Source organism: Balaenoptera acutorostrata, chromosome 6 (genome assembly GCF_949987535.1).
Source record: "Balaenoptera acutorostrata chromosome 6, mBalAcu1.1, whole genome shotgun sequence".
NCBI lineage: Eukaryota > Metazoa > Chordata > Mammalia > Artiodactyla > Balaenopteridae > Balaenoptera > Balaenoptera acutorostrata.
The window spans coordinates 113,277,399-113,304,423 of NC_080069.1; the positions used below are offsets into that span (position 1 = coordinate 113,277,399).

General features: G+C 44.6%; 2 protein-coding genes across 2 annotated transcripts; one reads left to right on the forward strand and one right to left on the reverse strand.

The window, feature by feature from the left end:
- Window positions 1-334: 334 nt before the first annotated feature.
- On the forward strand, window positions 335-1,284 carry LOC103005150 (olfactory receptor 1K1). The gene is given in 2 exon segments (XM_028161923.2): window positions 335-593; window positions 596-1,284. Coding segments are annotated over 2 exon segments (948 nt in total).
- Window positions 1,285-12,073: 10,789 nt separating this feature from the next.
- On the reverse strand, window positions 12,074-26,714 carry PDCL (phosducin like). The gene is made up of 4 exons (XM_007194718.3): window positions 26,574-26,714; window positions 24,724-24,900; window positions 16,521-16,702; window positions 12,074-14,383 (listed from the first exon to the last, which is right to left on the reverse strand). Exons 2-4 carry the CDS (start codon window positions 24,893-24,895, stop codon window positions 13,832-13,834), a joined length of 906 nt encoding a protein of 301 aa, XP_007194780.1. The 5' UTR covers window positions 24,896-24,900; window positions 26,574-26,714; the 3' UTR covers window positions 12,074-13,831.
- Window positions 26,715-27,025: the final 311 nt, after the last annotated feature.

The window sequence follows — 27,025 nt, forward strand, 5'->3', positions numbered from 1 at the left end:
ATCCTGGGCAATGTTTTTGTTCTGTTTTTGCTTCAAATCACAAAGTAACCAAGTTGGAAGCAGCCTTCAAGGTCACCTGGTTCAGCTCCCTTACTTTACTGATGGGGAACCTAAGGCCTGGAAAGGAAGAAGATTCAGGGAGGACAAATGATTTGCACATGGTCCACACCTGTGTGTAGCAACACGGCTGTCTGACTCCAAACCCATGATTTCCCTCATGGCCAGAAAGGCTTGAGCAACTTAGTGGCCCTTCACCCTTTTCCTTTGACACTGGGGAGATGACTCAGCAGTAGAAAGGAACCCCTGGGGTCCCAGGCAAAGAAGCAGCCCAGCCATGGATGCTGCCAATGAGACTTCAGAAGGAGCCGCATTCACCCTACTGGGACTAACAACAAGTCCTGGACAGCGGCGGCCTCTCTTTGTCCTATTTTTGGTCCTGTATTTGGGGGGCATCCTGGGTAATGGACTCATTGTGGCCATCATCCGAGCCAGTCCAACCCTTCATGCACCCATGTACTTCCTGCTGGCCCATCTGTCCTTTGCTGACCTCTGCTTTACCTCCGTCACTGTACCCAAGCTGTTGGCCAACCTGATGGCCATGACCGCTCCATCTCCCTGGCTGGCTGCCTGACCCAAATGTACTTCTTCTTTGCCCTGGGTGTAACTGACAGCTGCCTCCTGGCTGCCATGGCCTATGACCGCTACGTGGCCATCCGGCACCCCCTCCACTATGCCACGAGGATGTCCCGGGCTGTGTGCACAGCCCTGGTGGGGACTGCGTGGCTCGTGTCCCGTGTCCACTCCCTCCTGCATATCCTGCTTATGGCCAACCTGTCCTTCTGTGCCTCCCACCAAGTGCCCCACTTCTTCTGTGACCACCAGCCTCTCTTAAGGCTCTCGTGCTCTGACACCCGCCACATCCAACTGCTCATCTTCACTGAGGGTGCCGCGGTGGTAGTCACTCCCTTCCTGCTCATTCTCGCCTCCTGCGGGGCCATCGCAGCTGCGGTGCTCCGGCTGCCCTCAGCCACAGGGAAGCTCCGGGCTGTGTCCACCTGTGGCTCCCACCTGGCCATGGTGGGCCGCTTCTACGGGACAGTCATTGCTGTCTACTTCCAGCCCATGTCCCGATATGAGGCCGAGCGGGGCCGAGTGGCCAGCGTCATGTACACTGTCATCACGCCTATGCTGAACCCTGTCATCTACAGTCTCCGGAATCACGATGTGCAGGGGGTGCTCAGAGCCCTTTTCACTCGGCAAAAGATCTCAGCTGGTGACTCCTGAGGCCTGGACCCCACCAAGGACAGACTGCATCTCCCACAGTGACACTCATGAATGCGATCATCCACTCTGTGCTTTTCCCAAAACCGTAATAATGGAGATCCCTTTCCAAGTGCTACCATAAAGCAGATCCTTGCCCGATCTGATTTTATTCCACAACAACCAGGCAAGCAGATTTTATGACCCAGTTTCATAGACAAGTAAACTGGGGCTCAAAGTTAGATTTGACCTTCCTAAGTTTACACCATTTTTAGGTGGCAAAACCTGGGCCCTTTCGGCCACATCATGCCCTCTCCTAACAGTCACTCCCAGGCATTTGGGGAGAATGCATGCTACCACTTTCTGCTGTATGCGGCTTAAAGCTATACGGGAGGCTATGCCACCCAGGTCTTGCTCTGGGGAATTGGCACTTTGTTTTCCATCACAGCACCATGTTTTCTCAAAACACTGACTTCTTCTCAACTGTCTGAGACAGAGACAAAAATTCACATACCCATGTGTCAGGGGTTGACCTCACCCAGTGAACCCAGTTTGGCACATAGGAGGCACTCTGGGAATCTGAGATGAATAAATGACTGTAGTTTTTATGTTCATGAGTACTTAGAAGCTGTCCACTTGTCTAACCCTTTGTTCTTGTACTTGTTTGCTGTGATGCTGCCCGTTCAGCTACCCCTGGCATTCTGTGCTAGGAGCACATGCTTTAGGCATGAACCGTAAATCAATAAATTGAACTAAATTAAGCAAGGCAGAGAAGGGACGGGGCACGGGTATTAGGGGCAGATGGAAGAGGTAATTTTTTAAGTTTTTATAGTATGTCAGCACTTCATTTTTTTTTTTTAATTTTTATTTTTTGGCCACGAGGCATGTGGGATCTTAGTTCCCTGACCAGGGATCGAACCCACACCCCCTGCATTGGAAGCGTGGAGTCTTAACCACTGGACCGCCAGGGAAGTCCCTGCACTTCACTTATTTTCACCCACAAAAAGCGTGGGTACTTTTATTGCCACTTTACGAGTGAGGAAACGGAGGCTCAAAGATGCTGAGTTAGTCAGTAGCAGAGCCAGAGCAAACTCTTCTGTTCCTCAGGTCCCACAGGTGTATTTTCACAGGGCCCCATAGAATTCAGGCCCCGGGTTTGGGAGCCTCAGTGGAAGAACTTGCAGGAAGAAACCCCAGACCAGGGCAGGTGTACTGTCTCAGGTGAGGACCCGTTTTGGGGTCGGAAAGGCCCTCACAGTGTGCCCAAATTTTTACCAAACAGGTTTACGAAGCAGGAGCTTTTCTGTCCGTCTTTCCCAGAAATCTGTACCCACTCCACCACCCCAGACAGCCTCTCCTCCCCAGCCCCCTTTCTAGAGAGGAGGACGGCTGCAGAGGTCCTAGGGCTGGGGTAGCTGTCCCTCCCAGCTCCCACTAACAAGCCTGCCACCACCTGGCCCTGGAACTGCTATCCTACGCTGTTTATGTCTGAAAGGAAACTTAAAGGTCTGTAGGCCAGTGGCTTTAGAAAACAAAAAAAACAGAAAACCACAACTCTTTTCTTCAATGAAATCTTACCCAGAAACATACTATCCAAAATGAAGGGGGAAAAGCTGTACAGTGTAGATGGAACAAGGGTCAGAGGCCTGGAGCCCATCTTCTCAGCCTCCCCAATGCTCTTCCTCACTGCCCTGAGGGGCCCCTGATCTAAGTCAACCCCTTCACTTGATAAATTGGGAAACTGAGACCCAGAGTGGTTAAGGGACCTGCCCGGGTCACACCGAGTCAATGGCTCAGCCCGCCAGCACCCCGTCGCTCGGTCCTGCAATAACATGAGACCATCCCTTCCTGGTCCACCTTCCTTCCACCCGCACCCCCAGGCCCAGGTTGATGCCAGATCCTCACTACTCTATCAATAGCCCTGCAACTGCTTCCTCCCTCCGCCTCTCTAAAGTTTCACAAACACACTGGTCGTGATGCTTATCACCCATTCAACACCTGCACCATCAGCCCCGCCCTATGGCGTAATGTGGGTCATCTCCTGGCCATCAGGGACCTTGCCTGAGTTCTCTCTGTGTCTCTAGAAGCTGGACAGAGAATATGCATGTGCTATGCTGTCACCTTGTCTGTCATCTGGTCTCCTTCCAGGTGATATTTCTGTGTAAGGGGAAAGGGGCCCTCTGGGCTCAGGGGATGGTCAATGCTTCTTTCTTCTGGGCTGCCAGCCTTGACTTGGTCATCCTGCTCAGATGTCAACCCCCAAAAGAGGCCACAGCTCTGCAGGGGTGGTCCCCACCACCCACGTTGTAGCACAGCCTGGCTTCTGCCCTTGGCCTCTGACCAAGACACGCGGTCTCCGCCCCAGCATGGTCAGTGCCTTCTACGGGATGACTGTGACCAGCATCACAAGGGCTCTCAGGTCTCACGATGGCCCAGGGAGAAATCCCCACTTTGAATGTAGGGAAACTGTGGCTCGGAGAAGAAAGGAGGCTTGTCCTCGTTTGCTCCACCAGCCAATTTAAGTCCCAGTTCTCCTGACTCTCAGTATCATGCTCTCTCTACCACACCACAAACCGTCACTCAATTCAAGTTAATAAATAGTTATTGACCATCTTCTATGTGCCAGGTGCTGGGCTAGATGATGCCTGGTCAGTTCCAGACCCCCACTAAGACAGGCAAGAGAGGGGAATGGTGGGCACATAAATAGCCACAGTCACCAGGCCTATGCGTCCCCAGGCCCCATTCCCATCCCACCCCCACCTAGATCTGGCCTCTTGTTTTACTTCAGGAAGCCCTAAAAAATGATACTGACCTGGAGGTAAGAAGAGGAATCCTTGCCCCATCCCCAGTCCAGAAAAACCACTAAAGAGTTCGTAAATCCACTGAAGAATTATCCCTGCATCTTTTTCACATGAATAATTTTTAACACCTTAAGCAAAGGTATGCAAATGATTGACTCACTTCCAAGCGGTTCCCTTGGAAGAGATGACACTTATCCCAGGGAGGTTGCTTCAGCTCCACGGCATTTGCAGTCCCTCTTCAGAAGGACTTTGAGCTGCACAAGGAAATCTGCTTCTCTTCACCCACCACATGCCCTGACGTTGTCCTGAAATGACTTCTCACCATTTCAGAATCAATCTAGCCTACCCTCTCAGCACTGATATCACCAACCCTTCAGTTTATTCCGATAATATGTAGCGCTAGGAACCACGTCATCCAGAAAAAATAAACAATTACATTTCAAGAAAAGAATGTGAGTCTGCCTTTCCAGCCTCGTTTCTAATGCAATCTTTCTGCATTATAAAGTTTCAGCCTTCATTCCAGAAGTACAGCAACTGGAGAGATCTTAGTAGTGAAAGAGGCTCTGATCATACATGGTAAATTGATTACTCCTCAGGGGACCAAAAAAATTTCTATAACCCAAGTCTTCTTTCATGCAAGGGCTGCCACAGGGAAAATGCAGCCATTAGACGTGAAAATTAAAACATAAAGACTCTTTCTCATTGTGAAAATGACTGCTTTAAAATATTAGGAACGGGGCTTCCCTGGTGGCGCAGTGGTTGAGAATCTGCCTGCCAATGCAGGGGACACGGGTTCGAGCCCTGGTCTGGGAAGATCCCACATGCTGCGGAGCAACTAGGCCCGTGAGCTGCAATTACTGAGCCTGCGCGTCTGGAGCCTGTGCTCCACAACAAGAGAGGACACGATAGTGAGAGGCCCGCGCACCGCGATGAAGAGTGGCCCCCGCTTGCCACAACTAGAGAAAGCCCTCACACAGAAACGAAGACCCAACACAGCCATAAATAAAATAAATAAATAAATAATTTAAAAAAAAAATATATTAGGAACGGATCAATATTCCAAGAAGCTGTTTATCAGCAAGCAATTCAACTCACTCTGAACCAGGGGTGCTTCGCTAACTTACCCTTTTCGTGTCTCTTTTGTCCTGTTTCCTCTGCTCCCTTTACCCTGATGTGCCTGCCCTGTTTTCTCTTTTTTGTTGCTTGTGTTCCTACTTCCTTCCTTTTTTGCTCTCTCTCTCTGTCTCTCTCTCTCTCTCTGTTATGATTACATACTGGGTACTAGGGCTATAGACAGTCCTTGCCCTCACATACATAACTGCAATGCAGATTATAGAAGCATCAAAGAGGGAGCAATGACTGGAGATTGGGAGTCACTGAAGGGAGAGTTGAGGATTCTGATAGCTGACATTAATAGCTCCAGTTCACCCATCCCCGAATCCTTGGCCACATAACTTTGCCTTCCATCTCTGACTCTGGGTTCAGCCATCCAACTTGCTTTGGCCAATAAGATATTAGGAGGCATGACACAGGCATGAAAAGAAGCTAAGGTATTGGGCTTGTTCTCTTGTGTTTCTCTCTTTGTCATGAGAAGGACAAGCTCAGCTATCCCAACGGTCCCTAGCAGAGAATAAAACGCACACAGAGCAGAGCTGCTCCAGTCAAGGTGGCCCAGGCAAGACCAGCGCAGAACAGAGCCCCCAGCTGACCTGCAAAACACAAGAACAAGCCCAGGCTGTCCCATTGACACTGGAGTGAAAATATTAAGCCACTGAGTTTTGGGAGTGATGTGTTACACAGTAACAGCAAGCCGATGAAGCTCCCATAACCGTTTCTGCTACCTGCCTCTGTCTCCAGTGGAGCACATCCCGGCCCCTTCAATGCCCTGAGGACTGAGCTGCCAACGCACACTTGCTTTCTCTCTTTGTTTTGGGGGATTTACATTCTTGTTCTGAGCATGTTTCTGCCCTCAAGGCTCTGCCAATCTACCGAGGATTCTTTGAGGGAATTAGTCATGTCTTTCCATTTGAGGAGGAACCCTGGAAGTAAGAGCCATTCCTCCCCCTTTCAAATCTCATAACGAGATCCATTTTTTCTTTGTAGAGAGTCAGGGTCATCTCTTGGTTGCCTTCTTGGGGGACTTTGTAATCACTCCCACGCTCAGATTCATCCTACCCTGGAACATTTTCTGCTCTTCCCTCCTGGGAAGGGAAATGGAAATTGGCAAAGGCTGGAAGGATTAAATGAGCAAAACTGATCAAGTCAGCCTATTTGGCAAGTAGCCAGACCCCACACATAGACAGACACCACCATCCCACCCCTTCCTCTCTCTAGGAAACACAGAACAACTGAGAGTTGGTGAACCCACGACCAAGACCATCACCACACATATCACGAAATCAAGTGACCACAGACCTCGGAAACCACAATGACAAGGTAGGAAGTTTACTAAATATAGACCAGATTTGGTGTTGGTGGCTTTGCACTCATCGTATCATTTGATCCTCATAAAAATCTGTGCAGCACACATTATTATGCTCATTTTACAGATGAGGAAATTGCAGCTCGGGGAGGTAACTTGCCCAAGGCTCCAAACTAGAAAGTGGTAGAATCATTATTTGAGCACAGATCTGTCTCTGGGCTGAAACGAAAAAAGTAAAAGCCCTCCCCTCACCCGTTTCTTATCCAAATCTACTGACCACGCATCAGACTCACATGGCACGCTTATTAAAATGCACATTCTCCTCTCCACCCCCAAACTTTCTGAATCAGTAGGGCCTGGGTGAGGGCTGGGACTGCGTTTTTGTTTTTGCTTTTGTTTGGCTGCATTGGGTCTTCGTTGCGGTGCGCAGGCTTCTCATTGCAGTGGCTTCTCTTGTTGAGGAGCACGGGCTCTAGGTGTGCAGGCTTCAGTAGTTGTGGCACATGGACCTACTTGCTCTGCGGCATGTGGGTTCTTCCCCGACCAGGGCTCGAACCCCTGTCCCCTGCATTGGCAGGCAGATTCTTAACGACTGCACCACCAGGGATGGGACTGAGTTTTGAATAAACACCCTGGGTGATTTTGATGCAGGTGGTCTGCGGGGCACACCAATAGAATCACTGACCTAAATCATGTAAAACTTGAGATTGCCAAAAGGGATTTGGCATCCCTGCTTTTAAAAAGTCTGAACTGGTTGGGAAGTGTTCAGAGGTGACATGAAGGCTGTAGGAAATATACAACTCTGGAAAACATGGACAGTTATGATGAACACTGGAGAGAAGAGGTTTCTGTGATTCCTACTGTTGGAGGATGCAGAGGGAACGAAAAGTACCCATCAAACTGAGAAGGCATCTTGAGACCGAAAAACGAGGCAGGCAGTTCCAAATAATCAACACATCAGTTTAATGTAGGTAACTTACTCACAGGGTGGGATCAGGCAGAAAATGATCCAAAAGCATTGGAAGCTGAACCCAGCACCACCAAAGGGCCATTAGGACAATTTATAGTTAACCTAGGGCATGGGAGTAGGTGCTTGGAAACAGGATGTGCATTCCTACGTTAAGATTTATAAATGAGTAACTAGCTACATGGGTGCTGGGAACACATCAGGGAATTTTTCATCATTGTTTGGGGACTAACAGAGCATAGCGGCTACCTGGTCCTAATGATTATTAAACAATATCTATTACATCCAAAGCCCTTGACGACAGAGAAGCGATTCACTGCACAGTAGAGCCCTGGGTAGGGTCGGCGGAAGGACAGGAGAAACTGTAAGTGCCCAAGATGGTATCGGTTCTGCTAACAGCCATCCACTTGCCAACTCTCCTTTGAAATAAGTTTGAGGTATCGTATTTCTCTCTTCTCTATTGAATTTGTAGAAATTATGGGGATTCAGTGTCTTAGTCAGCTTTGGCTACTATAACAAAATACCATAGAGTGGGTGGCTTAAATAGTAGACATTTATTTCTCACTGTTCCGGAGGCTGGAAATCTAAGATCAAGGTGCCATCAGGTTTGGTTTCTGGTGAGAGCTCTCTTCCTGCTCTGGTGCCTTTTCCTCTTCCTATAAGGACACCAGTCATATGAGATTAGGGCCTCACCCTTATGACCTCATTCTACCTTAATTACCTCTTGAAAGGCCCTGTCTCCAACTACGGTCACATTTGGGGGGTGGTTAGGGCTTTAGGGTGGACACGATTCAGTCCATAACACCAACCATTGGACAGGCACCCCTCATCTCTTTCCAGAAGTCTTTCTGGGTGAACATTATTAAAGCCTGTTCGTAGGAAAGGTTGCCAAACAGTACTAAGATCCTGACTCCTGAACTCCAAGTCCTGGGTTTAAGTCCTGACTTTACTATTTACTAGGTGATTGACCTTGGGCAAATTGCTTAACTGTAAAATGAGGGTAATAATATCTCTCAGGGGTTGTTACAAGAATTATCTAAGAAAATACATACCAAGTGCTTAGAACAATGACCTGGCACAAAGTAAGTCAAAATACATGTTGGTCACTCACATCACCACAAGCAGAGGAGACAGAGACAAGAAGTCATCAGGATTGGGATTTGGACACAAACGCTGTGTTCTGACCTGAGGTCCTTGGGACTCTGGACTTGGGATTGGTGGGTGTCCACTGCTTTCCTCTTCTCTTCCCGGCCAGACTTTCCCTCAGCCTTAACTGAGCATAATATGAAAGTTAAGTGTATGTGTGTTTATTCATGAAACTATATTTATTTTTTTTTCATTACTCATTAATAAAGCATGTGAATGTGGTACTTTCTGGGTCTCTTTCCTAAAAACGAATTCTCTAAAATGATTCGGGGAGTTCCTGGTGGCCTAGTGGTTAGGATTCTGGGCTTTCACTGCCACGGCCAAGTTCAGTCCCTGGTCGGGGAACTTAGATCCCACAGGCCCGTGGAGCAGCCCCCCAAAAGAAAGAAAGAAAATAAGTAAATAAAATGATTCGTATATGGTGCTAGACATCACCCACAGGTCCCAAAGTCTGTGGCTCTGCTGATTTAACAGCACACACACAAAAAATTCGTTCCCTCTCCTCTGCTGCCACCATGTGGTCATATCGGTTATAACCAGCATTTCCCCAGGCTTTGGCAGGGCTGGGAGCTTAACTTGAATTTGTTATCTGGGTCTCAGTGAGCATAGGTAGTACACCTCTGATTAAAAACATATAACTCTTGACATATATACACTAATATGTATAAAATGGATAACTAATAAAAAAGATAAAATAAAATAAAATAAATAAAAATGCTGCTGGAAAAAAAAACATATAACACGTCTGGAAAAGCTATATAACAGATAGTCTTCAACCTTATTATGGTGAATTCCAGCCTACTCCAGCCTTGGGGATCTTCCCCACTTAAGCAGCAAACACTCACTTATGTCAACTCAGATCAGAGACTGGAAATGATGAGCCACACTCCCTGTCCCCAAAGACTTCATAGTCTAATGTGTAAACAAATACTCGGGCAACCACACATGCTGAAGATGGGGTTACCCTACAGGAAAGGAAGACAAGGTCATTCAAGTCACCGGGACTTTCACATCTCACAACTAAGGAAAAAGTTTACATTTTTCATTAAATTAAACCAAATATCAATACAGAATGATAGCGTGATGGCAACAGTAGATTCTTTAAAATTCATTGATTCATAAAATTTGAGAGCTCACTGTGTCTTAAAAAATCATCTAATGCAACCTCTCATCTTACAAGTGGGGAAACTGAGGCCCTGGGAGAGGAAGAGACTTATCCTAGGGCACACAGCTGGTCAGGGAGAGGGCTAGAGTTCATGTTCACTGTACTCCCGATCGTTGCCACCCATAGCCGGACGTGGGTGACAGTGTGGGCGGGGGGTATAAAGGGACTTTGGGAGGAAGGACCTCTGTGGAGTCATGGAGGAAAGGGGGACGCCTCGGGGGTACATTGCAGGTCACAGCCACAGTCCAGACGGAAGAGGTTCTGACATGAAACACAGGCCAGCTTAGGAGACCCAGGTCTCCACCCAGCTTCATTCCTTCACTATCTCTTCTTAAAATTCTCTCCCTGGGGCTTCCCTGGTGGCGCAGTGGTTGAGAGTCTGCCTGCCAATGCAGGGGACGTGGGTTCGAGCCCTGGTCTGGGAAGATCCCGCATGCCGTGGATCAGCTGGGCCCGTGAGCCACAGCTGCTGAGCCTGCGCGTCTGGAGCCTGTGCTCCGCAACGGGAGGGGCCGCGATAGTGACAGGCCCGCGCACCGCGATGAAGAGTGGCCCCCGCTCGCCGCAACTAGAGAAAGCCCTCGCACAGAAACGAAGACCCAACACAGCCAAAAATAAATAAATAAAGAAGCTTTCATTTAAAAAAAAAAAAAAAATTCTCTCCCTGTTTTTCCTCCTCCCACCTGTTCTCTCCACTACCTTTTTTCTAATTGATCATTTTATTGACATTGGATCATTGTGCTTTCTCCACCAAGAACTAGCATGCATCATGGAAATAGTACAAATTTTGGAACTACACGGACCTGATATTAAACCCTGCCCTGCCCACTAGCTATGCAACTTGGAATAGTTACCTAACTCTGCTAAGTCTTAGTTTCTTCATCTTTGAAAAGTTACTACTTCTTACCTTGAAAGGATGTGGCCTTCAATGAGCCCATATGTTCATTATTAAACACTCAATAATTCTTACCAAGCACCAAGCCCAGTTGTGGGCACTGGGGATGATAAAAACAGCACTTCCCTGGTGGTCCAGCAGTTAAGACTCTGCGCTCCCAATGCAGGGGGCCCAGGTTCGATCCCTGGTCAGGGAACTAGATAGATACCGCATGCCACAACTAAAGATCCCGTGTGCCGCAACTAAGACCCAGTGCAGCCAAATAAATAAATATTTTTAAAAATAATACAAATAAAAACAGCACTTATTTGAAGGCTGTGTTCTAGGTATTTTTACATGAATTGACTTCTGTTACTCATCCCCACTCCTCGGATGAGGAAACTGAGGTAATGGAGGAGTTCAGATATCTTGCCCACGAAGCTGTAAATGTCAGCCTATTCCCAGCGTGAATAGAAGTTACACCATACATATGGAGGAAAATAAAGTCCATGCCTTCATGGAACTTTCATTCCAGAGGAAAGTGAAATCTGGAAAACTACTGAGACAGTTTGTAATAGACAAATATTAGTTTCTTGTTCCCTCCCCCAAGTCTATGACCAAAATGGAGGATCACATAAACAAAGAGGAAGAGAAGTAATCTGAATGCTGTCCTATTTTTAACTCCTCCCTTCCCTTACTCAAATGAAAAAGGAAACCAACAGCAGTGAGCCCTTGTTTTGTGAGACCTGCTGTCACTCACCTCAACCCACAGGTTGGTGATGCTCAAACTTGAACCAGCCTCAGAATCACTTAGAGGGCTTGTGAAAAGTGTGCTGAGCCACTCCCAGAATTTCCAATGCAGTAGGTCTGGGATGAAGACTGAGACTTCGCATTTCTAACAAGTTCCCCAGTGTATCTCATGCTGCTGTTCTTGAACCACACACGGAGAACCACTGAACAACCCATGAAGTACTGTTGTTCCCATTGCCAAGGCGAGGAAACTGAGTTTCAGGAAGGCTAGGCGCCTCAACGGAAGCTCCACCACCAGTGAGAAACAGACAGTATTTGATCTGACTCCAAAGCCCGTGCTGTTTGCACTACCCCTGAGTTGGAGATTTAACATTCTAAGATTTCCCCATTCCATGTCTGTTGACTTTATCCTAGAATTTCTGCTCTTGAAAGGCGAAGTCAAGGTTCTGGGAGAGCATATCAATATATTTTCATCTCCAATGAGAACCAGTAGATGGCTTGTAAAAGCTTTTAAAATGTTTCTGTCCATTACCCAATAATTCCTCTTCTAGAAATCTATACTAAGAGAATGATCCAAAATATAGCCCAAAATACAAAGTGTTTTAGCAAAAAGCTAGGAATCTAAATATCCAATATTAAGGGTCTGGTTAAATAAAGTATGGCATATCCAAGTGATGGAATATTATCAGGCCGTTAAAAATTATTTATTTAGAATTTTTATAACATTTCAAAGCATTTATGATATAATATTAAACAAAACACAGAACTAAATTCAATAAGCTCTGAATGTATTAAAAATATTGAAAAAACTGGAAGAAAATAAAAACACTGACAACAGTTGTCTCTGCCTCTAATAATTTTCTATACTTTCCACACACTTTCTACAACGAGCTTTTTTAATTAAAAAACCATACAATGAGCTTTTTAAATTAAAAAACCATGCACTTTCTTTTTGTTGATTAACTACAAGAGATACTGTCATGACCTTTCTACAGTTAGTCAATTCCTAAATAGCCAGGGAAAGCAAAACTGAACTTTAAAGCTAACATTTAATTACAGGTTACATTTTCCCTGGCCCTACAATGTACATATTTTAAAGTAAAAAACATGAGGAAAAAACTCAAAAGACAATCATTATTATAAACACACAGAAAGAAGACCAGAAAGATACCTGTGAAAATGATTAACAGGGATTATTTTTGGTTGGTGGAATTATAAGGCTTTTAAATCTTTTTAGCTTAACAATGTTTGTTACATTTTCTACAATGAACATCAATTACTTTTGTAATAAAAAGTCTTTGCTGTTTTCAAGAGACAACCACCAAGCAAATTACAGCACACCTATACAACGGTATAAATAGCCACTTTAAAATGTTGTAAAAGAGTATTTAATAACATGGAAAAACGTTTGCTATATTAGCTGACCATACTATAAAACAGTATGTTCAGAATGATCCCACTGTTTTGTTTAATAAGCAAACAAAATGTCTGTGTACACAAAGAAAACACCTTGGAAAGAAATATCCCAAAATATTAATAGTGTTTTACCCTAGGTGGCAGGATTAGAGATTATTCTAATTTTCTTATTTTTGCTTCTGTATTTTCTGTATTCTATTGAATATTAACTTTTCCAATATGCAAAAAAGTTTTAACAAAAGCTACATGAAACCAAAAAATTACCTTGTTAAATAAAAAAGAAACAGAGAAAAAGATGAGCAGGGGTATCTTAATTGGAAGATCTTCCTTTAAAAAGGCTTCCCAGCTCTATCTCAGCTCTAATTTTCAAGCCAAGCTGGTCTTTCAGCATCAAGAGGGCAGTCCATCTCGATCCTTCCTCTATTGTAGACTTAATAATGCTTGAGCAGGGTATCGACTCTGGCGACAAAGGTCACCCCCCTCTTGATGGGGCAAACATACATGGTCTGGAACCTTTAAACAAGACCCTGGGAGAGAATACGGTCTAGGGGGTAAAAATTTAACTGCCTTCTAAGACTATGAGTCTGATTATAAGTAAATATAATTTACAATGATTTGATGAAGGAAATGTATTACTTATGTTGCAAATAACACACGAACTATAGAATTATATTCCCGGACCTGGCAGAGACCTCTGAGATCATCTGAAGACAATTTCCAGGACACTGTCTTCAGGATGCTATGTAAATACTGACTGGAAACAATAACAGAGATGTCATGCTAGAGAATCTTAAGTAAACAGTTCAAAAGCCTGGCTTCCTGTTTATACAATGTTAGGTCACTTTATGGATAGCCACAAGGTGATTCAGCATTCTGATTTGATAGAAGAATTTCTTGACTTGACATATCATAAAAGGGACTACAAAGAACAGCAGAAAAGCCAGAAGACACAGAAAAGAACGAAAATAAACACACGGACGTGTGTCTTCCAGCCCAAACAATGAGAAATTTATGCCACCAGCCCAGCCATTCAATCTATTTCCAAATCGCTATCCTCGCTGTGGCAGGTGGCCGAGTTACGCACGGAGGTTAGCAACAAGACTTCCTTTTCTGGGAGCAATCCAAACTCCTGGAGGAAAGCTTCAAGGTCCACTGCAAAGAAATCTTCCCCTAGCTGGTCAGTGACGCGGACAAAATTGCCTATCAGCTCGCCCCCCTTGTAGATGAGCAGGGCGGGAAGGGCGTTCCTGGTGAAGCGACTGCTGGCCCCAATCACCGAGCTCTTCACCCGGCAGAACTTGACGGCTGGGTACTCTGCGGCCAGGCAGATCATGCAACCATTCATGGCTTCGGTCCCTGGGATGCCGTCCTCGTAAATATGGACCATGATGAGGGTGCTCTTCTGCTCCTTGTCAATCATGTCCAGAAACCCTTCTCCACTGGGGATTTCAAAAACCTGCTTGAACTGGGGCCCCTGGTGGAGCTGCTGCCGCATCTCTTCCATCCTCTGCTTCCGGTACTGCTGCAGGAACTCCTCGTCGTCTTGGTCCTCATTCATCATGGCAAAGTCCTTCAGAGTCATCTGCGGGAGGACCAGCAAGTGAGCGTGAGAAACATAAACCCAACAGTGACATGGGAGACACAAGATGTATGAGGCGCCACGCTAATACTCTAGATGCGTTACACCTCACTGAAATCTTCTGATAACCCCATCGGGAAGGGACTTTTATTACCCCCATTTAAAAAATGAGGTTCTGAGACTGGAGATTATCTGTATAAGTTCATATAGGTAGCAAGTATAAGACCAGGATTCAAACTAGATTTTTTTTAAAAACCCAGGCTTTCAACTACTGTGTCATAGCGCCTCTCCATCCAGACAAGCAGCATCAGATAACATCACTTCGTGAGCTTTTGTCTTTTGGTCAGTCCTGACAATGGATTAATTACTTTATCCACTGTTTTGTTTTTGTTGAAAAGACAACAGGACATTAAGGAACTTGAACACTCATAATCCCTGCCCTGCACCAACCTCCTTGCCCCCCACGCCAAAACATACAGCCACACACATTCTAAAAATCTATTCTTTTTATTACCAGTCACACGCTAAAACCATTTCTGCTTTTATAACAGCAGCTGTGGGTGTACCAATTAAGCTATAGCCTGCTTTTGCCACTTAGCACTATTATATCATAAATTATTCCTCATGCTTCCAAACATGTTTTATAAAATGATACATAATGTGCCCTATTTTGCTTAGCCACTCCCCTACTTCTGGCATTCAGGCAGTTTCCAGTTCTGTCTCACTGCAACAACCCAGCAGGACTGTCCCATGTGATCATGTGTTGTATGGCTTTGTCTGGTCTCCACTGCAGCACAAGGAAGTGTTGTGAGCCGTGGGCATGTTGTCCTGAAGCCAGCTTCCATTACAAAAGCATTTTCCCTCTCCTGCCCTAGTGTAGCAAGACATCCCTGCTCCTGTGATGAAGCCCAGCTCTGCCTACCCTGGCACAGACGAGAGGGTGGCGGCTGGGAGGCCACACCAGATCAGGACACGTGTTGTTACTGCATCACGGCCAGCGCCGTTCTTCTTCCCCTCTCACTGCTCCCCCACCAGAGTGGTTCTTTCTGACCTGTTGTGGTCTTGCTTGAGTCTAATGCCCTGAAATCATCCTCCTGGTCAAGGCAAACTCCTCACTTAATCCTCTTGTCTGCTCCCCGACCCCGGCAGGTATTTCCAGCCAAGAGCTGCTTTGGGCCACAGCCAAATGATCTCAGGCACTTCTAGACATCCATCTGTGGTCAGAGAGCATGGTGGAGAATAAAGGATCCTTTTGAAGAATGCTTTGGGAAGGTAAGAGAGAGTCAGGGGCCTAGTTCCAAATATCTTCCACAGTGTCTGCCTGCTTCTACTGTATTGCTTCACTAAAATAAATTCTCATGAATAGGCTTCAGGTGAAACAGAACAACATCATGGAAAGAACAGGAAAATCTGGGTTAGAATCCTAGTTCCTATTAGCATTTCTTAATGGCACTGCCCTGAGCAAGTCCCCTCCCACCTCTCAGCTTTGGTTTCACCATCTGTAAAATGGGGATAATATCTCCTGATCTCAGAGGTTTATTTCTGGCTCAAGGTAAGACCTTGAGAAAGGACAGGAAACTCACATTTCCTGAGCACTTTCAACCGGCCTGTGATGGGTACTGTATCCACAGCCCTGGGAGGTAGAGAGATTGACCTCATTTAACCAACGACAAACCAGAGTCAGAGTGGAAGAGACATCCCCACAGTTACTAGTGGCACAGCTGAGATTCAAACCCAGGTGTGGTCAAGCTATGACATGACTGCACTTTCTCCTGCACTGCACCGCTTCTTAATATCTTTATTTTATTTATTTATTTATTTATTTATTTTTGGCTGCATTGAGTCTTCGTTGCTGCACAGCTTTCTCTAGTTGCAGTGAGTGGGGGCTACTCTTCACTGCGGTGCGCGGGCTTCTGATTGCGGTGGCTTCTCTTGTTGCGGAACACAGGCTCTAGGTGCGAGGGCTTCAGCACTTGTGGCACATGGGCTCAGTAGTTGTGGCACACGGGCTTAGTTGCTCTGCGGCATGTGGGATCTTCCTGGACCAGGGCTCGAACCCGTGTCCCCTGCATTGGCAGGCAGATTCACTAACCCCAGCAGCCAGGTAGCCTCTGAGAAAGGCCTGGGCGCTTCTGATTACCTTCCCACTGATCTTCTCCTGGAGGCCCTTCTGCTTCCGCTGCTCCTCCTCTTCGTCCAGATGGGACCTGCAGCTCACGGACAGCTTCTTGATCAGCCTCTCCATCTCCCGGCACTGCTCCTCCCGCTGCTCAGTCTCCAGCTGTTTGAAGCGGCGCCAGTCGTTGATCACGCCTTTTGGACCTGAGGTGGGGTGAATGTGGAGGCGACCAAGGATGAGCGAGGGATTATGGGCCAGCGCACATCTGTCTAAAGCTGGCTCCATCGACACCACAGGGACACTCACACAGGGCAGCGTGGTCTACACGCAACCATGTCCAAGGCAGCCCGGTTTGCAAGTTAAAGAGCCACGCAAAGGCCCAACGTTAGGAGATGCGTGAAATAAATTCAGATTCATCTACTCAAAGGAAAACAAAGCGACTCTTAGAAAGAATGAGGCAGCTATATGTTCCCTGCCATGAAAAATGTCCAAACATATTAGGTCAAAAAAAAAAAAAAAAAAAAGCAAAATGCAGAACAGTATCATGGTATGATCCTTCAATTTTTAGAAAAAGAACTGTATGTCCATGTATAAATATTTACAGATATTTGTATATGTGCATGTACATGTGTATGTCCATAGAAAAATAGGTAAACTGTTAACAGTGGTTGTCTCTAGGCAGTGAGATCTAAGGGGACTGGTGAGAGAGAACTTTTACTTTTTTCTTACTATGTTTCCATATTATCTGACTTTTTTAACAAGATTGTGGCAGGTTGTTCTGTTAGTCAAGCTACCCCCAAACCCCCCTGTCCCCATGCTATACAGCCCTGCCCCTTACCATATGACGTGCAATACCTCCTGTGGGATGAGAACATGTATCCCCAGGCACTGATGTGGGGCTTGCCCATGTGACTTGCTGTGGCCAATGGATTCTGAGCAAAAACGTAACGAGTCACTACATGTTTCCAACAGCCCTCTCTTGCTCTCTACACTTGATCATGAGAATAGCATGTCCCAGACAGGGGCTGCTCCTTCAGCCTAGTTCCTGGATGATAGGACATACAAAGCAGAAGTGGGGCAGCTGCTGACCCCAACAGGCAGCATGTAACATGATTGAGAAATAAACCTTTGTTGTCACAAACCACTGAGACTAGGAGGTCATCTGCTACTACAGACAAAAATATAAACATCTGTATAAAGAAAACTTTAAAATGCTGCCAAGAAACACTACAAAAGACCTGAATAAATGGAGCAACGCCATATTCCTGGCTAGGAAGATGCAACATCACAAGGGTACCAATTATCCCCAAATTAATCCATATATTTAATGCGTTTCTGATAAAAGTATGTGATTACACACGTGTGCATGCTCCTGAATTTGCTGTGGAAAAATAAGAAAGCAAAAGTTAAGAAAATAATAACATAGAAGGGTATTGTATGGGGGGGACCAGACCTACCAGATACTAAAACATATTATAACACGATACTTAAAAACAGTGTGATATAGCACAGTAAAAGACGAATCAGTGGAAGAGACTACAAAGTACGGCTAAAGATGCAAATATAAGCAGAAAGTCAGTACGTGATAAAACTGACATTTCAAAACAATGGAGAAAAGATGGTTTATTCAATAAATGATGCTGAAACAACTGGGCAGCAATCCAAAAAAAATTAAGTTGGAGTCCTACCACATACCTTGCACCGAAATGAATTCCAGATAAATCGTTGTGTTAAAAAAAAAAAAAATCATAAAAATACTAAAAAAAAAAAAAAAAAAGGCATGGGACTGTCTTTTTATAATCCTGGAGTGAAGAAAAGGCCTTTTATATAAGAAACAAAACTAAGAAACTATAAAATAATGCTTTCAAGCACATAACAATAAAAAAAACTTTCTGCCAGGATGAGAACAAAAGCCAGGAGTCAAACAATAAACTGGTAGAAATATTTGCAACTCATACCACAGATTAATTTCCTTTATAGTTCCCTAAGAAGAAAAAGACCAACTACCCAATTTCAAAACTGAGCAAAGGATATGAATACAACCCTTAAAATTATGAAGAGAGGCTCAACATCACTCCTAAAAAGATAGAAAATAAAACTACGGTGAGTTGCCATTTGCCATCCATGAGGATGGCAAAGATCAAAAAGTCTGATAACATAGTAGAAGGTCACATATATGGGGAAATACCACATACCTGCTTAAACTATAAACCAGTCCCAACTCAACTGACAGCAATTTGGAAATAATAAAATGTAAAAGTGTAAATATGCCATTTCTAGGAATTTATACTACCAATATACTCATACCCATGATTTAGGTGATATCAAACACCTATCAATTTGAGAAGCTGGATTCAAACGCAGGCAACTCTGTTCTAATCATCAGCATGTTGCTATGCATACATATTCGTACTGTGCATTGAAATGGCTAGAACCACGCACGGTGAAATGGTAACATTAGGTTATCTCTGGACGCGGGGCTGGAATTAGAAGTGATCACGACCCACCACCAGTCCCTCCCATCAGGAAACTTACACAAGCCTCTTAGATAGCCTCATCCACCAGAGGGCAGACAGCAGAAGCAAGAAGAACTACAGTCCTGCAGCCTGTGGAACGAAAACCACATTCACAGAAAGATAGACAAGATGAAAAGGCAGAGGGCTAAGTACCAGATGAAGGAACAAGATAAAACACCAGAAAAACAACTAAATGAAGTGCAGATAGGCAACCTTCCAGAAAAGAATTCAGAATAATGATAGTGAAGATGATCCAGGACCTCGGAAAAAGAATGGAGGCAAAGATTGAGAAGATGCAAGAAATGTTTAACAAAGACCTAGAAGAATTAAAACAAACAAACAAAGATGAACAATACAATAACTGAAATGAAAACTACACTAGAAGGAATCAATAGCAGAATAACAGGCAGAAGAACAGGTAAGTAACCTGGAAGACAGAATGGTGGAATTCACTGCTGCAGACCAGAATAAAGAAAAAAGAATGAAAAGAAATGAAGACAGCCTAAGAGACCTCTGGGACAACATCAAATGCAACAACATTCGCATTATAGGGGTCCCAGAAGGAGAAGAGAGAGAGAGAGGACCAGAGAAAATATCTGAAGAGATTATAGTTGAAAACTTCCCTAACATGGGAAAGGAAATAGCCACCCAAGTCCAGGAAGCGCAGCGAGTCCCATACAGGATAAACCCAAGGAGAAACACACCGAGACACATAGTAGTCAAATTGGCAAAAATTAAAGACAAAGAAAAATTATTGAAAGCAGCAAGGGAAAAATGACAAATAACATAGAAGGGAACTCCCATAAGGTTAACAGCTGATTTCTCAGCAGAAACTCTACAAGCCAGAAGGGACTGGCATGATATACTTAAAGTGATGAAACGGAAGAACCTACAACCAAGATTACTCTACCCGGCAAGGATCTCATTCAGATTCGATGGAGAAATCAAAAGCTTTACAGACAAGCAAAAGCTAAGAGAATTCAGCACCACCAAACCAGCTCTACAACAAATGCTAAAGGAACTTCTCTAAGTGGGAAACACAAGACAAGAAAAGGATCTACAAAAACAAACCCAAAACAATTAAGAAAATGGTCATAGGAACATACATATCAAAATTACCTTAAACGTGAATGGATTAAATGCTCCAACCAAAAGACACAGGCTTGCTGAATGGATACAAAAACAAGACCCATCTATATGCTGTCTACAAGAGACCCACTTCAGACCTAGGGACACATACAGACTGAAAGTGAGGGGATGGAAAAAGATATACCATGCAAATGGAAATCAAAAGAAAGCTGGAGTAGCAATACTCATATCACATAAAATAGACTTTAAAATAAAGACTGTTACAAGAGACAAGGAAGGACACTACATAATTATCAAGGGATCAATCCAAGAAGAAGATATAACAATTATAAATATATATGCACCCAACGTAGGAGCACCTCAATACATAAGGCAACTGCTAACAGCTATAAAAGAGGAAATTGACAGTAACACAATAATAGTGGGGGACTTTAACAGCTCACTTACACCAATGGACAGATCATCCAAAATGAAAATAAATAAGGAAACAGAAGCTTTAAATGACACACTAGACCAGACAGATTTGATTGATATTTATACAACATTCCATCCAAAGACAGCAGATTACACTTTCTTCTCAAGTGCACAGGGAACATTCTCTAGGATAGATGACATCTTGGGTCACAAATCAAGCCTCAGTAAATTTAAGAAAATTGAAATCATATCAAGCATCTTTTCTGACCACAACCCTATGAGATTAGAAATGAATTACAGGGAAAAGAATGTAAAAAACACAAACACATGGAGGCTAAACAATACATTACTAAATAACCAAGAGATCACTGAAAAAATCAAAGAGGAAATCAAAAAATACCTAGAGACAAATGACGATGAAAACATGACGATCCAAAACCTATGGGATGCAGCAAAAGCAGTTCTAAGAGGGTAGCTTATAGCTATACAAGCCTACCTCAAGAAACAAGAAAAATCTCAAATAAACAATCTAACCGGGACTTCCCTGGTGGTCCAGTGGTTAAGAATCTGCCTGCCAATGCAAGGGACACGGGTTTGAGCCCTGGTCCAGGAGGATCCCACATGCCTCGGAGCAACTAAGCCCGTGCGCCACCACTACTGAGCCTGCGCTCTAAAGCCCGCGAGCCACAACTATTGAAGCCCGCGCGCCTACAGCCCATGCTCCGCAACAAGAGAAGCCACCGCAATGAGAAGCCCGTGCACCACAACGAAGAGTAGCCCCCACTCGCTGCAACTAGAGAAAGCCTGCGCACAGCAACCAAGACCCAATGCAGCCAAAAATAAATTGATTAATTAATTAAAAAAAAAAACAATCTAACCTTAAACCTAAAGGAACTAGAGAAAGAAGAACAAACAAAACCCAAAGTTAGCAGAAGGAAAGAAATCATAAAGATCAGATCAGAAATAAATGAAATAGAAACAAAGAAAACAATAGCAAAGATCAATAAAACTAAAAGCTGGTTCTTTGAGAAGATAAACAAAAGTGATAAACCATTAGCCAGGCTCATGAAGAAAAAGGGGGAGAGCACTCAAGTCAATAAAATTAGAAATGAAAAAGGAGAAGTTACAACAGACACCGCAGAAATACAAAGCATCCTAAGAGACTACTACAAGCAACTCTCTGTCAATAAAATGGACAACCTGGAAGAAATGGACAAATTCTTAGAAAGGTATAACTTTCCAAGACTGAACCAGGAAGAAATAGAAAATATGAACAGACCAATCACAAGCAATGAAATTGAAACTGTGATTAGCCGCGATGGTGAGAGGCCCGCGCACCGCGATGAAGAGTGGTCCCCACTTGCCACAACTAGAGAAAGCCCTCACACAGAAACGAAGACCCAACACAGTCATAAATAAATAAATAAATAAATAAATAAATAAAAAAAAAAAAAAAAAAAGAGAGAAACTGTGATTAAAAATCTTCCAACAAACAAAAGTCCAGGACCAGATGGCTTCACAGGTGAATTCTATCAAACATTTAGAGAAGAGCTAACACCTATCCTTCTCAAACTCTTCCAAAAAATTGCAGAGGAAGGAACACTCCCAAACTCATTCTATGAGGCCACCATCACCCTGATACCAAAACAAGACAAAGATACTACAAGAAAAGAAAATTACAGACCAATATCACTGATGAATATAGATGCAAAAATCCTCAACAAATACTAGCAAACAGAATCCAACAACACATTAAAAGGATCATACACCATGATCAAGTGGGAGTTATGCCAGGGATGCAAGGATTCTTCAGTATATGCAAATCAATCAATGTGATACACCATATTAACAAATTGAAGAATAAAACCCATATGATCATCTCAATAGATGCAGAAAAAGCTTTTGACAAAATTCAACACCCATTTATGATAAAAACTCTCCAGAAAGTGGGCATAGAGGGAACCTACCTCAACATAATAAAGGCCATATATGACAAACCCACAGCAAACATCATTCTCAATGGTGAAAAACTGAAAGCCTTTCCTCTAAGATCAGGAACAAGACAAGGATGTCCACTCTCACCACTATTATTCAACATAGTTTTGGAAGTCCTAGCCATGGCAATCAGAGAAGAAAAAGAAATAAAAGGAATACAAATCGGAAAAGAAGAAGTAAAAGTGTCACTGTTTGCAGATGACATGATACTATACATAGAGAATCCTAAAAATGCCACCAGCAAACTACTAGAGCTAATCAATGAATTTGGTGAAGTTGCAGGATACAAAATTAATGAAGAGAAATCTCTTGCATTCCTATACACTAATGATGAAAAATCTGAAAGAGAAATTAAGGAAACACTCCCATTTACCATTGCAACAAAAAGAATAAAATACCTAGGAATAAACCTACCTAGGGAGACAAAAGACCTGTATGCAGAAAACTATGACACTGATGAAAGAAATTAAAGATGATACCAACAGATGGAGAGATATACCATATTCTTGGATTGGAAGAATCAATATTGTGAAAATTACTATACTACCCAAAGCAATCTACAGATTCAATGCAATCCCTATCAAATTACCAATGGCATTTTTTACAGAACTAGAAAAAAAAATCTTAAAATGTGTATGGAGACACAAAAGACCCCGAATAGCCACAGCAGTCTTGAGGGAAAAAAACGGAGCTGGAGGAATCAGACTCCCTGACTTCAGACTATACTACAAAGCTACAGTAATCAAGACAATATGGTACTGGCACAAAAACAGAAACATAGATCAATGGAACAAGATAGAAAGCCCAGAGATGAACCCACGCACCGATGGTCAACTAATCTATGACAAAGGAGGCAAGGATATACAACGGAGAAAAGACAGTCTCTTCAATAAGTGGTGCGAAAACTGGACAGCTACATGTAAAAGAATGAAATTAGAACACTCCCTAACACCATACACAAAAATAGACTCAAAATGGATTAGAGACCTAAATTTAAGACCGGACACTATAAAACTCTTAGAGGAAAACATAGGAAGAACACTCTTTGACATAAATTACAGCAAGATCTTTTTTGATCCACCTCCTAGAGTAATAGAAATAAAAACAAAAATAAACAAATGGGACCTAATGAAACTTCAAAGCTTTTGCACAGCAAAGGAAACCATAAACAAGACGAAAAGACAACCCTCAGAATGGGAGAAAATATGTGCAAACGAATCAACGGACAAAGGATTAATCTCCAAAATATATAAACAGCTCATGCAGCTCAATATTAAAGAAACAAACAATCCAATCCAAAAATGGGCAGAAGACGTAAATAGACATTTCTCCAAAGAAGACATACAGATGGCCAAGAAGCACATGAAAAGCTGCTCAACATCATTAATTATTAGAGAAATGCAAATCAAAACTACAATGAGGTATCACCTCACACCAGTTAGAATGGGCATCATCAGAAAATCTACAAACAACAAATGCTGGAGAGGGTGTGGAGAAAAGGGAACCCTCTTGCACTGTTGGTGGGAATGTAAATTGATACAGCCACTATGGAGAACAGTATGGAGGTTCCTTAAAAAACTAAAAATAGAATTACCATATGATCCAGCAACCCCACTACTGGGCATATACCCAGAGAAAACCATAATTCAAAAAGACACATGCACCCCAATGTTCATTGCAGCACTATTTACAATAGCCAGGTCATGGAAGCAACCTTCATGCCCATCGACAGATGAATGGATAAAGAAGATGTGGTATATATATATACAATGGAATATTACTCAACCATAAAACAGAACGAAATTGGGTCATTTGTGGATACGTGGATGGATCTAGAGACTGTCATACAGAGTGAAGTAAGTCAGAAAGAGAAAAACAAATATCGTATATTAACGCATGTATGTGGAACCTAGAAAAATGGTACAGATGAACTGGTTTGCAGGGCAGAAGTTGAGACACAGATGTAGAGAACAAACGAATGGACACCAGGAGGGAAAGCTGCGGGGGGTGGGGATGGTGGTGTGAGGAAATGGGCGATTGGGATTGATGTGTATAAAACTGATGACTAATAAGAACCTACTGTATAAAAAAGTAAATAAAATAAAATTCAAAAATTAAAAAAAAAAAAAAAGAACTGATCACGAGACTTCTGATACATATTTAACGGACATTTTTTAAACCTGTTCCCAGAGCACAGGGATTTCCAGTACCTGTGTTAACTGAGATGCCTTCGCCTGCCAACTCAGCATCTGCAGGCATGGAACTGCCGGCCAGGGCACCCCTGCTTCTGTCCTTGTCCTCGTGGTCACTCTCCTCATCCTCGCTGCTGCTGTAATAGTACTGCAGCTTCTCCCCCAGTAACTTATCATCCAGGGTCGTCATGGTGCCTGGGAGAGGGTGACATAGCAGGCTCTTTGCTGGCTTGAATCAGACAGACATGAATCTGAAGAGTTAGGGCTCACCTGTGCTCAGATCCTATTATGTACAGGACCGTAAGAGTGACTGTTTTCATAAGCAGGATCTCAGCAAATCCATACCATGACCATGCATGATAGGGTTTATCATGCTCTTGCTGTAGAAGGTAAAACTGAGGCTCAGATAAAATTTCTCTGCCAACCTTTACAGCAAATGGTGGAGCTGGGCTCAGACCCCAGGGATTCCTGACTCCAACAGACTGAAGGTGTGAGTCATTGTCTTCTGAATAGTATACACTGAAGTAGAGAATCTACTGGTGGCTTGGAGGAATCTACTGACTGACTGAAGGATTTATCTACACATACTCTTTGGTTTACCCACCAAGTAAGACTGCTGGTAATTGAAAAACTGGGTAAGAACCCTCAGGAAAAACTCCAAAAAGCAGCATCAAGAATGGGATGTTGACTCACTGTTTGCCTAAGCCAATCATTCATCTGTCTCTTTCCTTCCACCTCCCAATCAGCACAGCGAGGGTTAGGATGGATGGGCTCTGAAGCCCTAATAACTTTGGTTAAAAGACGGGCCCATGACAAGATTTTAATCATTCCCCAGTGTTTAAAGGACAATGGTTAGAGCCAAGCTTCTGCATCAGAAGAAGCCCGGTACATTCTGGGAGAAAGGTACAGCTTAGTCCCTGCCAGGCCTGCTTGCAGATCGCACAAGGAGGAGCTGTAACTCCAGCACCCCTTCCTTTAAACATCCCAATCCTATGCATCTTTGATTAAAGGCATCCCCGAGCCTGTTAGACTCCATTACAAGTGACTCTCCCACCGGGCGGGGAGGTCTTGCAAACAGAGACCTCCAATGCCCAGCACGAGGCCTCTGCACAATCTGTCAAGCTCATATAGAGGCAGCCTGAATCAGTGGGGGAATCCGGTGACCCGGGCAGTCAGATGAGGAGAGAGGTACCTAAGTGGCAGGGTTGAGAAAAAGGTGCAGGTACACGGCCGGGCGCGGCGGGGTGGAGAGAAATAGGGGGACTAAACCTAACTTAAAGAGGCAGAGGGACCAAGGCGGTAAAAGTGGGAAGAAAGAGACGGGGAGGAATGTGTGCTCGGTCAGGGCGGGGCCGCTGAGGAGGAGGCGGCAAGCGCAGGGCCAGCGGAGGGGCTAGTGGGATGCGAGGCCTTTCGCGGGGAGGAGTCGAGGGCGGGGCCAGCGGGAGAGCTGGCGGGGCAGGGGGGGGGCCAGCGGGAGGGCCGGCGGAGGAGGCGGGGCCGTTGGCGGGATGTAGTCGAGGGCGGGGCCAGCGGGAGGGCTGGCGGAGGAGACGGGGCCCTTCGGGGGAGGAGTCGAGGGCGGGGCCAGCGGGAGGGTTCGCGAAGGAGGCGGGACCTTTGAGGGTCGAGGGCGGGGCCAGCGGAAGCGCGGCGGAGGGGCGCGGAAGCTCTAGGGATGCCCGAGGGAGGTGGGGCCAGCAGAGGAGACGGGGCAGGGAAGTCGCGGAGAGTGTGGGGGTCGAGGGGACGCACCGACAAGACCGTCTCATCCAGGCTCGCCGACCACCCGTATTCCACCACCTCCCACCGGTATTCCATGCCCGCCGCTTCTTCCCGGCTGACCTCAGTGCAGCTATCCGGCCTACCTCAGTCTGGATCCCTTCAGGCTGGCACTTAGTAAGGAAGGGAGCACTCGGCTGGAGAAAGAGAAATGGGTCGGCGCCTTGAGCACTAAGAGAAAAGCCGCCTGAGTCCCGACTGCGCGGACCAATGAGGCGGCCTTCCTGCGTCAGCGCGGATACACGCTGCCCAATTAGAGGAAGCGTGTCCTGGCGGCCAAGGGAGACGCTACGGGTCCTACTTGGGGACAAACATCTCGACAATAATAATACGCTTCTATTTTTATTTTTGTTTTAATTTGAACGAAAGGCCACACTAGATATGACCAGCTTTGAGCAGTAAGAACAATTTCGTTACCTTTGAAGTTTCCGAAAACATTCCACATGTATTTTTTTTTATTGATTCTTCACATCACGTCTATTAAGACAGAAGACAGACTCGGACATTAATTTGCCCAAGAACACATAGCCCTTTTGGA

What these genes read in the sequence shown, in the direction of transcription:
- PDCL (XM_007194718.3), bottom strand. Translation starts at nt 24,895, where the DNA reads ATGACGACCCTGGATGATAAGTTACTGGGGGAGAAGCTGCAGTACTAT. An exon ending in AGGCATCTCAGTTAACACAG is followed by an intron (nt 16,703 to 24,723) that starts GTACTGGAAATC and finishes ACCCCACCTCAG; the next exon opens with GTCCAAAAGGCGTGATCAAC. An exon ending in AGGAGAAGATCAGTGGGAAG is followed by an intron (nt 14,384 to 16,520) that starts GTAATCAGAAGC and finishes GTCCTCCCGCAG; the next exon opens with ATGACTCTGAAGGACTTTGC.